Source organism: Triticum dicoccoides, chromosome 7B (assembly GCF_002162155.2).
Source record: "Triticum dicoccoides isolate Atlit2015 ecotype Zavitan chromosome 7B, WEW_v2.0, whole genome shotgun sequence".
Classification (NCBI taxonomy): domain Eukaryota; kingdom Viridiplantae; phylum Streptophyta; class Magnoliopsida; order Poales; family Poaceae; genus Triticum; species Triticum dicoccoides.
The window spans coordinates 71,465,563-71,477,988 of NC_041393.1; the positions used below are offsets into that span (position 1 = coordinate 71,465,563).

Consider the following 12,426-nt stretch of genomic DNA (forward strand, 5'->3'; position numbering starts at 1 on the left):
TTTATCTAAGAGTGCGGCTAGATCTTTGTCCATTGAGACTTTACCAAGTGACACAATATATAAAAAGAAGAAAGAAAAAACAAAATATAACATTTACACGGATCTCCACGTAAGATCTCACGGATATCATCGACTGAGATTTAGCAATCCCGTTTTTCTAAATCTGCTTTTAAACTCCATTCATGTCAAGAGATGAACTCATTCTTTTTCTTTTACCCAGGGATAAACCATTCTCTGAGTAAAAACAAGATTATCTTTCTTTCTTTTGTTCTGAAAGAATAATTCCACGACCGATAGTTAAAGGACAAAATATGGCAAGACACGTTGTTGACATTAGCCGAGCCGTCCAGGAGAGGAGCTTCTCTCAGTGACTGATGCTATGCCGCTGTTCGAGCCCATGTAAAGCACGTTCGCACTCAGAGCATCTCTAACAGATCTCCTAAAAAAGCCGAACCCGTATAATTCCGATGAATATACATGTTTGGTCCTTTTTTCTGTCAGAATAGACACCGCATCCGCGGTCCGGCCCGTAAATTTTTTACCATGGCCCGCAAAAACTCTCTCCCCACCACTATATATGCGGTTTCACCGCTTGAATATGGGTCAAACACCTCCGATGCAATTCCCCTCCTCCTCCGTCTAATTTCTCGCTGCCGGCGAGTCTGAAGAAGCCATGGATGGCTACGGGAGCTCTAGGGATGATGTGGAGCACCGGCGCCGCGCCAGATCCGACGCCGCACGCAAGCGGGGCGGACGGAGGTGGATAAACCTCGGGAGCCGGCCGCCGCCATCGTTCGAACGCCGCGAGCTGGTCGAGTACGAGCCTGAGCTTGCCCAACGCCGCCATGCCTCCTCCGGCTCCTCTGCCGCGGGGAGCTCGTCCGCGGGCGCCTCGAGCTCGCGGCTCATTCCGATGAAGAGAGAGCCGGAGGAGCTCAAGCCGCTCGCCGTCAAGCTCGAGCCGACGCGCCACCACGTCGAGAAGTGATCGGCCCCGAGGACTACCTCTCCCCGGGGCAGGAGGAGCACGTAGAGCGCGTCGTCATGGAGCGGTCGGTGAGGGAGGAGGAGGAGGCCGAAGCGCGCCGCCGCCGCGAGCTCGAGCACAAGCAGATGTTCCTCCAGACGGGCGTCGCGGCGTCGCAGGCGCACGCGTCCAAGGAGACGGACCCGCGCGTCATGAAGGCGGAGCATGCCAAGGTCTTCATCGACTCCGACTCCTCCGACGAGGTCTGAGCTCCTTTAGCTCCTCCGCCGCGCCGTCGCCGTCGCGAGCTCGTCGATTTTGGTAGTTAGGCTCGGGCCCGTAGATTCCCCCGCTATTATGATCAATGTATATGAACTATATATGATCAATGTAGTATATATGTAGATGAACTAATGTATAATCAATGTCGTTGCGAGTTTTTCCCGCAAATGTTTTTTTAAAATTTTACAGTCCCATATACGGGGTCTAATCTGCAACGCATAAATTCGACCCGCAAATCTCATCCGCAATAAACTGTAAATGTATTTTGCGAGTCGGCATTATACGGCTGTGCTAGAGATGCTTTGAGGACGACCCGGCAGTGGCAATAAAATCAACGATGTCATTGTCAATACAAGCCCATGCCGTCATAAAATACGCTTGTAAATACTTCATAAAAATACTTTCTTTTAAACTCTGTAACCATTTTCTGAAAAATTTACTTAATTTTAAACTCTATAATTTTTTTAAACTCTATAATCGAATCACGTCAAATGATCAAAAAATCCATTTAATCACATTCATTTAGGCACACGTGGCAGCCACCTTCCAATTAGGCAAGCACGGCCCAGGCTTCACTACCGGCCCCGCACGCGACGTGGCGACACGGCAGCCATCCATCGCAACCACCTGAACGTCACATCGGAAGCAACCCATCCATCACGCGCGCCATCTACCCATCCCCATCACGCCACGCGCGCCCCCGCCATCTACCCATCCATCACGCGCGCCCGTGCATGACACCGTCTCTCCCATAAAACCCGGCACACGACACGGAGCAAAACAAATCAAAACCCACCGCGGCCGGCGCCACTCCACCAAACCACCGACACCGCGATGGTGCTCCCGCCGCCGCACATCGCCGTGGTGGCCTTCCCTTTCAGCTCCCACGCGGCCGTGCTCTTCTCCTTCGCGCGCGCCCTCGCCGCCGCCGCGCCGCCCGGGACGAGCCTCTCGTTCCTCACCACCGCCGACAACGCCGCGCAGCTCGGCAAGGCCGGCGCGCTCCCGGTGAACCTGCGCTTCGTCGAGGTCCCGGACGGGGTGCCTCCGGGCGAGACGAAGTGGCTGCCACCGCCGCGCCGGATGGAGCTCTTCATGGCGGCGGCCGAGGCCGGCGGGGTCAGGGACGGGCTCGAGGCGGCACGCGCCGCCGCGGGCGGCGCCAGGGTGAGCTGCGTCGTCGGGGACGCGTTCGTGTGGATGGCCGCGGAGGCGGCCGCCGCTGCCGGGGCGCCGTGGGTGGCCGTCTGGACCGCCGCGTCCTGCGCCCTCCTCGCGCACCTCCGCACCGACGCGCTCCGCCGGGACGTCGGCGATCAGGGTACGTGCGTGCGTGCTCTGGTGTCCGTTGAGATTCTCATGGAGTTTAGCTACAGAATCTTATCTTATCTATTTCTTGGGTTTTATAAACTTTTAATTAATTAATTACAGAGCCGTATTCTGATCTCTTTGTCGCGTGCGTAACCTGCAGCCGCGAGCCGAGCCGATGAGCTGCTGACCGCGCACGCCGGCCTCGGCGGCTACCGCGTCCGGGACCTCCCCGACGGCGTCATCTCCGGCGACTTCAACTACGTCATCAGCCTCCTGCTCCACCGCATGGCGCAGCGCCTTCCTAAAGCGGCCACGGCCGTCGCTCTCAATACCTTCCCGGGACTCGACCCGCCCGAGCTCAGCGCCGCCCTCGCCGCCGAGCTCCCGAACTGCCTGCCCCTCGGCCCCTACCACCTCCTCCCGGGCGCCGAGCCCACAACGGACACCAACGAAGAGCCGACCGACCCGCACGGCTGCCTCGCCTGGCTAGACCGCCGGCCCGCGCGGTCCGTCGCGTACGTCAGCTTCGGCACGGTCGCCTCGGCGCGGCCGGAGGAGCTGCAGGAGCTCGCGGCCGGGCTGGAGGCGAGCGGCGCGCCGTTCCTGTGGTCGCTGCGCGAGGAGTCGTGGCCGCTGCTCCCGCCGGGGTTCCTGGAGCGCGCGCCAGGCCTCGTGGTGCCCTGGGCGCCGCAGGTGGGCGTGCTGCGGCACGCCGCGGTCGGCGCGTTCGTGACGCACGCCGGGTGGGCGTCGGTGCTGGAGGGCGTGTCCAGCGGCGTGCCCATGGCGTGCCGGCCCTTCTTCGGCGACCAGACGATGAGCGCGCGGTCGGTGGCCAGCGTGTGGGGCTTCGGCACGGCGTTCGACGGGCCGATGACCCGCGGCGGCGTGGCCAACGCGGTGGCGACCCTACTGCGCGGGGAGGATGGGGAGCGGATGAGAGCCAAGGCGCAGGAGCTGCAGGCCATGGTGGGCAAGGCGTTCGAGCCCGACGGCGGCTGCAGGAAGAACTTCGCCGAGTTCATCAAGATAGTTTGTCGGGTGTGATCTTTTGAGAAAAACGCTATTCATAGCCAGACTTCCAACAGATCAGACGATGAGGGACACTGGAAATCGATTTGAGAAAAGCACCTAATAAGATGAAAATTGTTTACGGCGTTTTGCTCAGAATTGTCTTCCCACGGATGATCAATTTTTAAGGCGCCAGGTTTCGTTCTCTGAGCTTTTCTTCTTTTTTTTTGCAATAAATTAGAATCTGCAGAGCATGCTCTTCTCTTTTGCCCTCATGCTAGAGATGTTTGGGATGTGATCAAGGATACTTATGGGATCTGTCTACAACGTCATAAATTTATATCCTTAAAAAATTGGCTTTTTTATTTTCTTGGGCGATCCTCGGACCAGAATTGTACTGTGTTGGCAGTGACTATATTGCACATTTGGGAAGCTAGAAACTATGCTAGAAATAAGACTCTTCATCCTCGACGCACAGCCGAGAAAATCAAGGCATTTGTCGGACTGATTTTGCAGCATCTTTGCAAACTGGTTACTAAACACAGGCGTGATACCAACATCTCCAGTATAACTTAGTCTTCGTCGTCGTTTGGTACCGTTATGTTCAATTCTGTCGCTGCCATTTTTTCCGAGCTTGACAGATCAGGCATAGGGGTCATTGCTCGGGATCATGAGGCATGTTTTGTAGTGGCATGCAGTGACCCAATTCTTGGTGTTCTCGAGCCGGAGTGACCCAATTCTTGGTGTTCTCGAGCCGGAGATGTCCGAGGCTATAGCATTTTTTTTTTGCGGGTGAAAAGGGGTTTTTCATTAATCAACCTGGATCAGAATGATCCATCTCACATAGTTCTACAACCCCATTTGGGCCGGACCGCAACCAGACTGCGGTTTTAACATCAACTCTTCCAATCCTGGCAAGCTCATGACTAACCCTATTTCTTGAGCGCCTAACCGCTCTAACTACAACCTCTCCATCAGAATCCAGTAGCTCTTTTATCTCATGCACTAGGCAAGCATCAGGGGACCTATTAATATTTTTTTGGTTAAGCATCATCGCTACTTCAGTGCTGTCTGTTTCCAGAATAAACGGTAAAGAGCTCCATTCCAACGCGAGTGCAACTCCCTCGCGACAAGCGTGCAGTTCCGCCTCGAGCGCATTATTGCAAGTGAACAAGTGACGGCATGAAGAGAAAACTAATTTGACCGTTCGTGTCACGAAGCACCATCCCAGCACCTCCATTCATTTTTTGCTCAGCGAAAGCGCCATCTACGTTTAATTTAAGCCAGCCAGCCGGCGGTGGTTCCCAGAGCTCCAACGGCTGCTCCACCATGTGCATGTCACGCACGCCCGGGCTGGCCTTGGCTGATGCGTGACCCATCATGTCACCCAAGACCATCTTTCCTTTGACCATATCTGCATGTGGGTGATGCTCAATGCACAGAAGGGAGGATATATACCCATGCAAGAACCTGCGGGATACATCCGTTGGTGGCGGAGCTTTGTCATGCATGGTTTCATTACGTGCCAGGACCGCCATAGTGTCATCAGTACCACCATACGTGATGTATCAGAAAGCGGGTGGAGGATGTCAAAGAGCCACTCAGGCCCCGTGTTTTGAACTGCGGCAATGTCCGGGATCATCCAGTCCTTCGCCATTGCCCTCCAAAGGCTCACCGCATGTGGGCACCTGCACATTGCGTGGAATCCATCCTCGTGTTCCGTCCCACAGAGAGGGCACATGTCATTAGTTTCCAACTGTCGCGAAAACTTATTTGCGCATGTAGCTAACGAGTTGGAGACCAACCGCCAAGCAAAAACTCGTACCTTTGGAGGAGCAGGGCACCCTCATATAGTCTTTCAGATGGCGCGACAACCATCCGGTGCCCTGCTTGATGCGCTCGCCGATGGACGCTCGCGCTCATCCATGGCAAAGCGGTACACCGACCGGACAGAGAAGACACCAGATTTCTCTGGTGCCCATGCGAGAACATCCTCAGGGGCTCGTGGAGATGTCACGATGCTGGTGATGACGTCGATGTCGATGGGGGAGGAAATACTGTCGGAGAAGATCCAAACGCCAAGCTCCATGTCCATCCAGCAGGTCCGACACCCTCCTCAGCCTGCATGTACCCTGGGGAGTAATAAGCTCGCCTGATGGCTCCCTAGGCAGCCACCTATCACGCCAAATACGAATTTGACGATCGCTCCCAACACGCCAAATCAACCCCTTTTTTAGGAGTTCCAAACCATGCATGATCGCCTGCCATGTTACCGATGTGTTGCCTGAGAATACCGTGTCCTCAAGCCGCCCCTTCGGGTAGTAGCAGGCTTTTAGTACATGCGCACAAAGACTCTCTGGTTTGGTTAGGAGACGCCACGCCTGGCGAGCAAGCAAGGCATGGTTGAAGACTCTGAATTCACGAAATCCCAGTCCGCCGCATTGTTTTTGCTTTTGAATTTTTGGCCACGACATCCAGTGAGTTTTCCTCTTCCCCTCCTTAGATCCCCATCAGAAATTACGGATCATCCTATTTAGATCATCACATACCGACATAGGAAGTTTGAATACCCCATCATATATGTGGGAATGGCCTGAGCAACTGCTTTGATCATCGTCTCCTTTCCTACAAGTGATAACGTATCTCCCCATGCAATAATTCTTTTCGTTAGACGGGCTTGGAGGTTTTGACATTTACCCTTTGACATTCTACCTTCTGGTGTTGGTAGACCCAAATACTTCCCCTCAAAAGTGGAAAGTAGCACTTGGAGAGCATCACGAACCTTTTCTTGAACATTTTGCAGACACGCTTTCCCAAACAAGATACTCCACTTAGCGGGGTTAATAAGTTGTCCTGTTGCACCCTCATATGATGCAATAATGGACTTAACCTCGCGAGCTTGCTGCTCATCCGCCATAAAGAAGAGCAATGTGTCATCGGCAAACAGCAAATGGGATATGCCAGGCACCCTCCGACATACCTTCACAGAGGTAAATTTTCCTTTCTCCTCCCCATCCTTCAGCAAAGCAGAGAGACCATCAGCAATAAACAGGAATAAAAATGGGGAGAGTGGGTCACCTTGCCTTAGCCCCGCGCGACGGTGCGAACGAATCCAAGAGGGTTCCATTAAATTTAACAGTGTATCTGACGGAGGTGACACAAGTCATAATCCAGTCCACCCACCGGTCAGCAAAACCCAGCTTTTGCATCATCCGCTTCAAGAATTCTCAGTCCACCCTATCATAAGCCTTTGAAAGATCCAACTTATAAGAACAAAAACTTTTCTCGGGGTCTTTCTCCTTTTGGATATAGTGAATACACTCAAATGCAACAAGCACATTATCCGTTATCATTCTGCCAGGAACAAACGCACTCTGCTCTGGTGAAATTATCTCCTCCAGGATAGGTCTCAACCTGTTCACAAGGCACTTGGAAACCACCTTATATATAACATTGCACAAACTTATAGGCCTATACTCCGTGAGTTTCACCGGATTATCAACTTTCGGGATGAGAACAATGGCAGTATTATTTACCCCCTCTGGCATTATACATGTCTGGAAAAATTCTTTTACCCCCGCGATTACCTGATCCCTCATCACATCCCAATTCCTCTGGAACATGCGTGCAGGAAACCCGTCAGGCCTCGGGGCTTTGAGCGGACCAATCTGAAAAAGCGCGTCGGCAATCTCCTTGTCAGAAAAACCTGCACACAGGCCTTCATTCATAGCATCAGTAACACGGCGATCAATAAGCTCAATAATGGGAACATAGCATAGGGACGGATCAGCAGTGAACAAAGTGGTAAAGTAATCTGTCACCATGGATGCCATAGTAGTACTCTCTGTATGCACCACCCCTGTATCATCCATTAGTGACTTGATGCGGTTTTTTCGTGCTTGCCATACAGCCTTGCGATGGAAAAACTTTGTATTACGGTCATCCTCTTGTAGCCAGTCCACCCTTGAGCGTTGCATCCATAGCATCTTCTCCCTGTAAAGAAGCTCATTGAGGCGATCTGTGGCCTCTCGAATGGTGCGCTGATCTGCATTCATGTCCATTAGTTCCTCCAATCGGGTATGAGATTTATTAATGTCTTGTATCACATTACCAAACTTGCGTTTACTCCACCCTTGCAACGTCTGCATGAGCTCGCCTAGTGCTGATGCAACATCATCAAGATCGCCCATCGCGCTTGCAGCCGACCAAGCATGCATGATGACTTCTGGGAGCGCAGGGTCACGTTCCCAAGCCACCTCATAATGCCTGCATCTCTTGCCCACATACTCCCTAGGTGGTTCGGCCACCCACCTTAGGAGAATGGGTATGTGATCAGACGATGGGGCCACCAAGTGGCGCACCGCCGCCTCCATGAATAAATCACGCCATGCATTGTTCGCCACCGCACGGTCCAGCCGCACCTTGAGTTCGCACGCCCGGACCGCCGGTTATCAAATGTATACGGCAGCCCTGCAAAACCAAGGTCTCCAAGTCCACATAATTCCAAAACATCCCTGAAATCGATCATCTGACCTGCTGAGCGCGGGGTGTCGGAGAAGTGCTTGAAGCCCCACTGGCCTCGTTGAAGTCACCAATCACCACCCAAGGCATATCCACCTGGTGGTGAAGATCACGAAGGAGCGACCACATGTGGTGACGGTCCTCCGTTCGCGGCTCACCATAGACGCAGGTGAGCCTCCAAGGGGGCTCCCCCGCCGCCGTCGTCACATATGCATCAATATATCGTTTATTCAAATCTTTTACATCGAGTTGCACAGATTCGTGACAAAAAAGAGCTAGACCACCACTAAAACCATCACTATCGACAGCTTCAAAACCATGTAAACCTAAACGAGAGCGCTACCTCTTCATCCTATCCTTTGACTGCCTAGTTTCACAAAAAAAAATGATACAAGGGGAATGAGCTTGTGCCAAGCTCACAAAGTCGTGAACTGTCCGAGAGCTCCCCGCCTCTCGACAGTTCCAACTTATAATACTCATTGCTCCTGACGGGGCGCCACCTGCGTCCCCGTCAGTTCACCGGCGGCCCCAAGGCCGGTTGCCTCCATAGTGTGAGTAGCCTCCTCCTCCATAGCCTCTGGGTCAACAGCCGCACCACCTGCATAATTGGTTATGTGCTTCTTTGGCGTCCCCCCCACCATCTTGTCATCCTTATTTGCATGAGTGTCTTGCCGACCTACATCCCCAAGATCACATGCAGTTCTCTTACCACCGAGAAACGTGAATGTTAGATTCTCTTTAAGCCTCCAAAAATCTTCCAGGTCATCAAACAGAGTACGTAGTGTGGGATTCTTCAGAGAGTGCAGTAGCATTATGATGGTCCACGGCTCCTGGATCACTTCTTCCTCTTTGAGATCGAATTCAGCGAGTACTTCCTCTTCCTCCACATCCTCACCTGCCATGAATTCCTCTGGATCGGGAGTATTTAACCAAAAACTATCACATTTCATGAAAACGTGTCGAAAAACTACCACTTTACAATTTTATGCGAAAAACTACCATTTTTTTCCTAAACCGTAGCAAAAAAACTACCAAGTCGCGAAATCGCTCGCTTCGCCCGCGCTAAGCATGAATCTGACCGGTTGGGCCCACGAACCAGGTGCCACCGTGGCCAGCCGTCGCCCGCCGCAGGTTAACGGCCGTTAATGGGGCGTTTGCGGTCGGAACCTTCCCCGCTCTCCGGCCGCCGCCAGCACGCCATGCTCCCGCTCGCCGCCGCAAGGGCCTGCCTTTCCTCCCCGGCGCCGTCGCCGAGACCGCAAACCCGAGCGGCGCCTCCCTCCCCCCTTCCCCGTCGCCGCTCCACCGCCACACTGCCCAGACCAGCCAGGATCCCCTTCCTCCGCCCGCTCGGGGATGGCGCGCCGGGCGCGTCCTCACGGCCCACGAGGGACCACATGATCGACCTTGGCAAGCATAAGGGCCAGATGCTGGGCACGCTGCCGTCATCCTACCTGCGCTGGGTGGTCGCGGAGCTCGGCCACGAGGACACGCTGGTCTGGGAGGGCCTGGCGCGCGAGGTGCTCGACGACCCCGTCTATGTCGACCGCGTCGAGTGGGAGCATACGCACCGCTTCCTCCACGGCGACTCCAAGTTCGACTACGTCTACGACGACGTCGACGGCGACGGGCCCCTCCAGGAGATGGCCGAGCGCTTCGGATGGGATGTCTCCAACGAGGACGGCTGGGGCCGCCTCGACTTCCACCTTCTCATCACCTCCTATGGCGGCCGCATCCCGAGGAAGGCCGACCGGCGCTAGAGCACCGACAGCGGCAGCAACAGATCCCCCGCGGCAGCGGCGCCCTGTTCGACACCGGGGCGGCCGACCCGGACGGGCCGAGGGGGAAGAGGGACGAGAGGAGTGAGCGGATGCGGACAAGGAGGGAGGAGCAGGTGAGGACGGCGAAACTGGATGTGCTCGGCGTGAACTCCGGCGCGGGCGAGGCTAGCGCGCCGTTAACGGCAGTTAGTGTGCGGCTGGTGACGGTTGTCCACGGTGGCACCTGGTTCGTGGGCCCAACCTGTCAGATTCGTGCTTAGTGCGGGCGAAGCGAGTGATTTCGCGACTTGGTAGTTTTTTGCCACGGATTAGAAAAAAATGATAGTTTTTCGCACAAAATCGTAAAGTTGTAGTTTTTTGACACGTTTCCTGTGGTAGTTTTTGGTTAAATACTCTGGATCGGCTACCTCTGGCCTGTCCCTGTTCCAGTCTGCCTGCTGCGTCGGGCGAGCTGGTGGTTCCCTCCCATGCGCAACGATCGCTCGTATATCCGGGTTCGCTGCCAGGAGAGCTTCGGGTTCCTCGGTCGACGGCTTCGGGCGGGCAGCGTCCACAAAGGGGGCCCCATGATCGCCCCCACCGCCCTCCGAGTTCCCCTCCGCAACCACCAAGTTTGGCAGCCCGGTGCTTGTGATATGACTTCCAAGAGCGAATGAAAACACTACAACCTAACTATTAGTTTACAGCAAACGGAAAGCATACATGATATAAGGAAGCAGGCGTCGACGACGACATCGGTGTTACGGCAGATCGCAACGGCTTCGTAAACACGGGCGCTAAGAACTTATCAGGTGGATCACAGCGTTGCTGGTACAGTATCTCTCAGGGCCGCCCCTGCTGGGATTTGATCTGTACTTGGCCTTCATCAGTTTCTTAGCCAGGACGCTATTAATTGTCTCTAGCCCGACCTCTTTGCGCCGTGATCCTTCCGGTGACCGAGATGGAAAACTTCCATAGTGATGGAGAGCGGGATCGCTACCACCCCGAGGGGCCAGCGATGCGGGAGCGGACGTAGCCGCAACAAGGCCACCATGTCGCCGAGGCGCACATGTGGCAACGGTGCCAGCAGCCGGCCGAGTCGAAGCCCGGCGGCGGCGGCGGCGTTGCCCCGGAATCGCCAGAGTCCTGAAACCCTAACATGGCAAAGTTTTCGTCCGAGGCTGTAGCTCTCAGGCGAGCTGTTCTTTTGGCATTGGAAAAGCATGTAGATGATGTTATCTTTGCTACAGACTAGGGGTTGGGGCACCACCCGGTGGCGCCTCTTGAGAGGAAGTTTGCGCAGTGCCAGATTGACGAGCGACCTTTTCACCTCCTTTTTTTCAGATTGATGAACATGCACATATAAGGAACTTGCAATAGAATTTACACCTCATAACCAAACAAACAACAATATTTTAGAGACCTTAATCCCATTGGGTGGTGGATTATCCCCAACCATATTAAACTCTACATCGTATGAATAACTACAGAAAAAATTGTAAAACCAATCTGGCATATAACTAATTGTACGCATAAGGGACTAGCAGGTTGAAGCTCGGCCAAGAGTGGAAGTTTACGATGACGAAGCAGTTCTTGTCTTTGCTCCTCCTATTCACTGACTGAAGCTCTCATAGCAGCGGACGTTTACAGCGACGCAAGAGATGTTGTCTTCGCTCCTCCTATTTTGCTCCGTCAGATGATTCGCAGCTGCCTGTCCGCCCCTCTGGTGTTGATCTCATCAACAACCTCTTGATTGGTCATCACCTGAATTTTCAACATACAATAACAAAGTTTAATTGCATCAGAGCCAAAGAAGGGAAATATGAAAGCACTGCCAAATGCAGATAATTTGGTACAAAAAAAGAGTGAGCTAAAAATCCTCCCCAAATCCACAAAAATAATAAAATACAGTGCTACCTACCGTAGAGAAGGGGAGCCTTGGCGCAGTGGTAAAGCTGCTGCCTTGTGACCATGAGGTCACGGGTTCAAGTCCTGGAAACAGCCTCTTACAGAAATGTAGGGAAAGGCTGCGTACTATAGACCCAAAGTGGTCGGACCCTTCCCCGACCCTGCGCAAGCGGGAGCTACATGCACCGGGCTGCCCTAGTGCTACCTACCGTAGAGGTATAACTGGTATAGCTACAACAAGCAAACATCTTTCAAAACGCCCTCTTGTCAGACTACTACTTGTAGACTTTCAGGCACGCAACGCTAACTTCAGTGGCTTTTTCCTGTCAAATAGAGCTTACAGAATGGATAGTAACAGAAAGAGCTAACACAGATGTACTGAAGAGGCAACATCGTACTGCAATAAATCAATAGTTCTGATCAGAACAGCGCGTATTTATCAACGATCATCTGGTCCTTCACATTGCTGGCCGACCGGCATGATGGCTGACTTCTCGCAGGCGATCAGGAGAATCAGCACGAGGCATATGGGTATGCGGCTGCTTCGGGCACCGGAAGAAGAGGCCATTGTTGAGCGTTGATGATGAGAGTGACTGCAACTAAAATCTGAATTGTATGATGCATGGTTACCCAAATCGACATTTAGTAAATACAATAAGAAATATA

General features: G+C 53.5%; 2 protein-coding genes and 1 long non-coding RNA gene across 7 annotated transcripts in view; 2 read left to right on the plus strand and 1 right to left on the minus strand.

Annotated features, from left to right (window-relative positions):
* The first annotated feature begins 1,966 nt into the window (after positions 1 to 1,966).
* Positions 1,967 to 3,778, plus strand: LOC119335763 (anthocyanidin 3-O-glucosyltransferase). Its single transcript, XM_037607840.1, has 2 exons — positions 1,967 to 2,570; positions 2,721 to 3,778. Exons 1-2 carry the CDS (start codon positions 2,084 to 2,086, stop codon positions 3,605 to 3,607), a joined length of 1,374 nt encoding a protein of 457 aa, XP_037463737.1. The 5' UTR covers positions 1,967 to 2,083; the 3' UTR covers positions 3,608 to 3,778.
* A 5,513-nt stretch (positions 3,779 to 9,291) lies between these two features.
* LOC119338634 lies at positions 9,292 to 10,133 on the plus strand. Its single transcript, XM_037610927.1, is given in 2 exon segments — positions 9,292 to 9,864; positions 9,867 to 10,133. Coding segments are annotated over 2 exon segments (840 nt in total).
* A 1,083-nt stretch (positions 10,134 to 11,216) lies between these two features.
* Positions 11,217 to 12,426, minus strand: part of LOC119341061 — a 5,841-nt gene continuing 4,631 nt past the window's right edge. For 4 of the 5 annotated variants that reach the window (XR_005164865.1, XR_005164866.1, XR_005164861.1 and 1 more), the window contains one exon: positions 11,217 to 12,359. This is a non-coding gene — a long non-coding RNA (uncharacterized LOC119341061). The remainder of the gene's footprint in view (positions 12,360 to 12,426) is intronic. The other variant, XR_005164867.1, reaches the window with a different exon arrangement.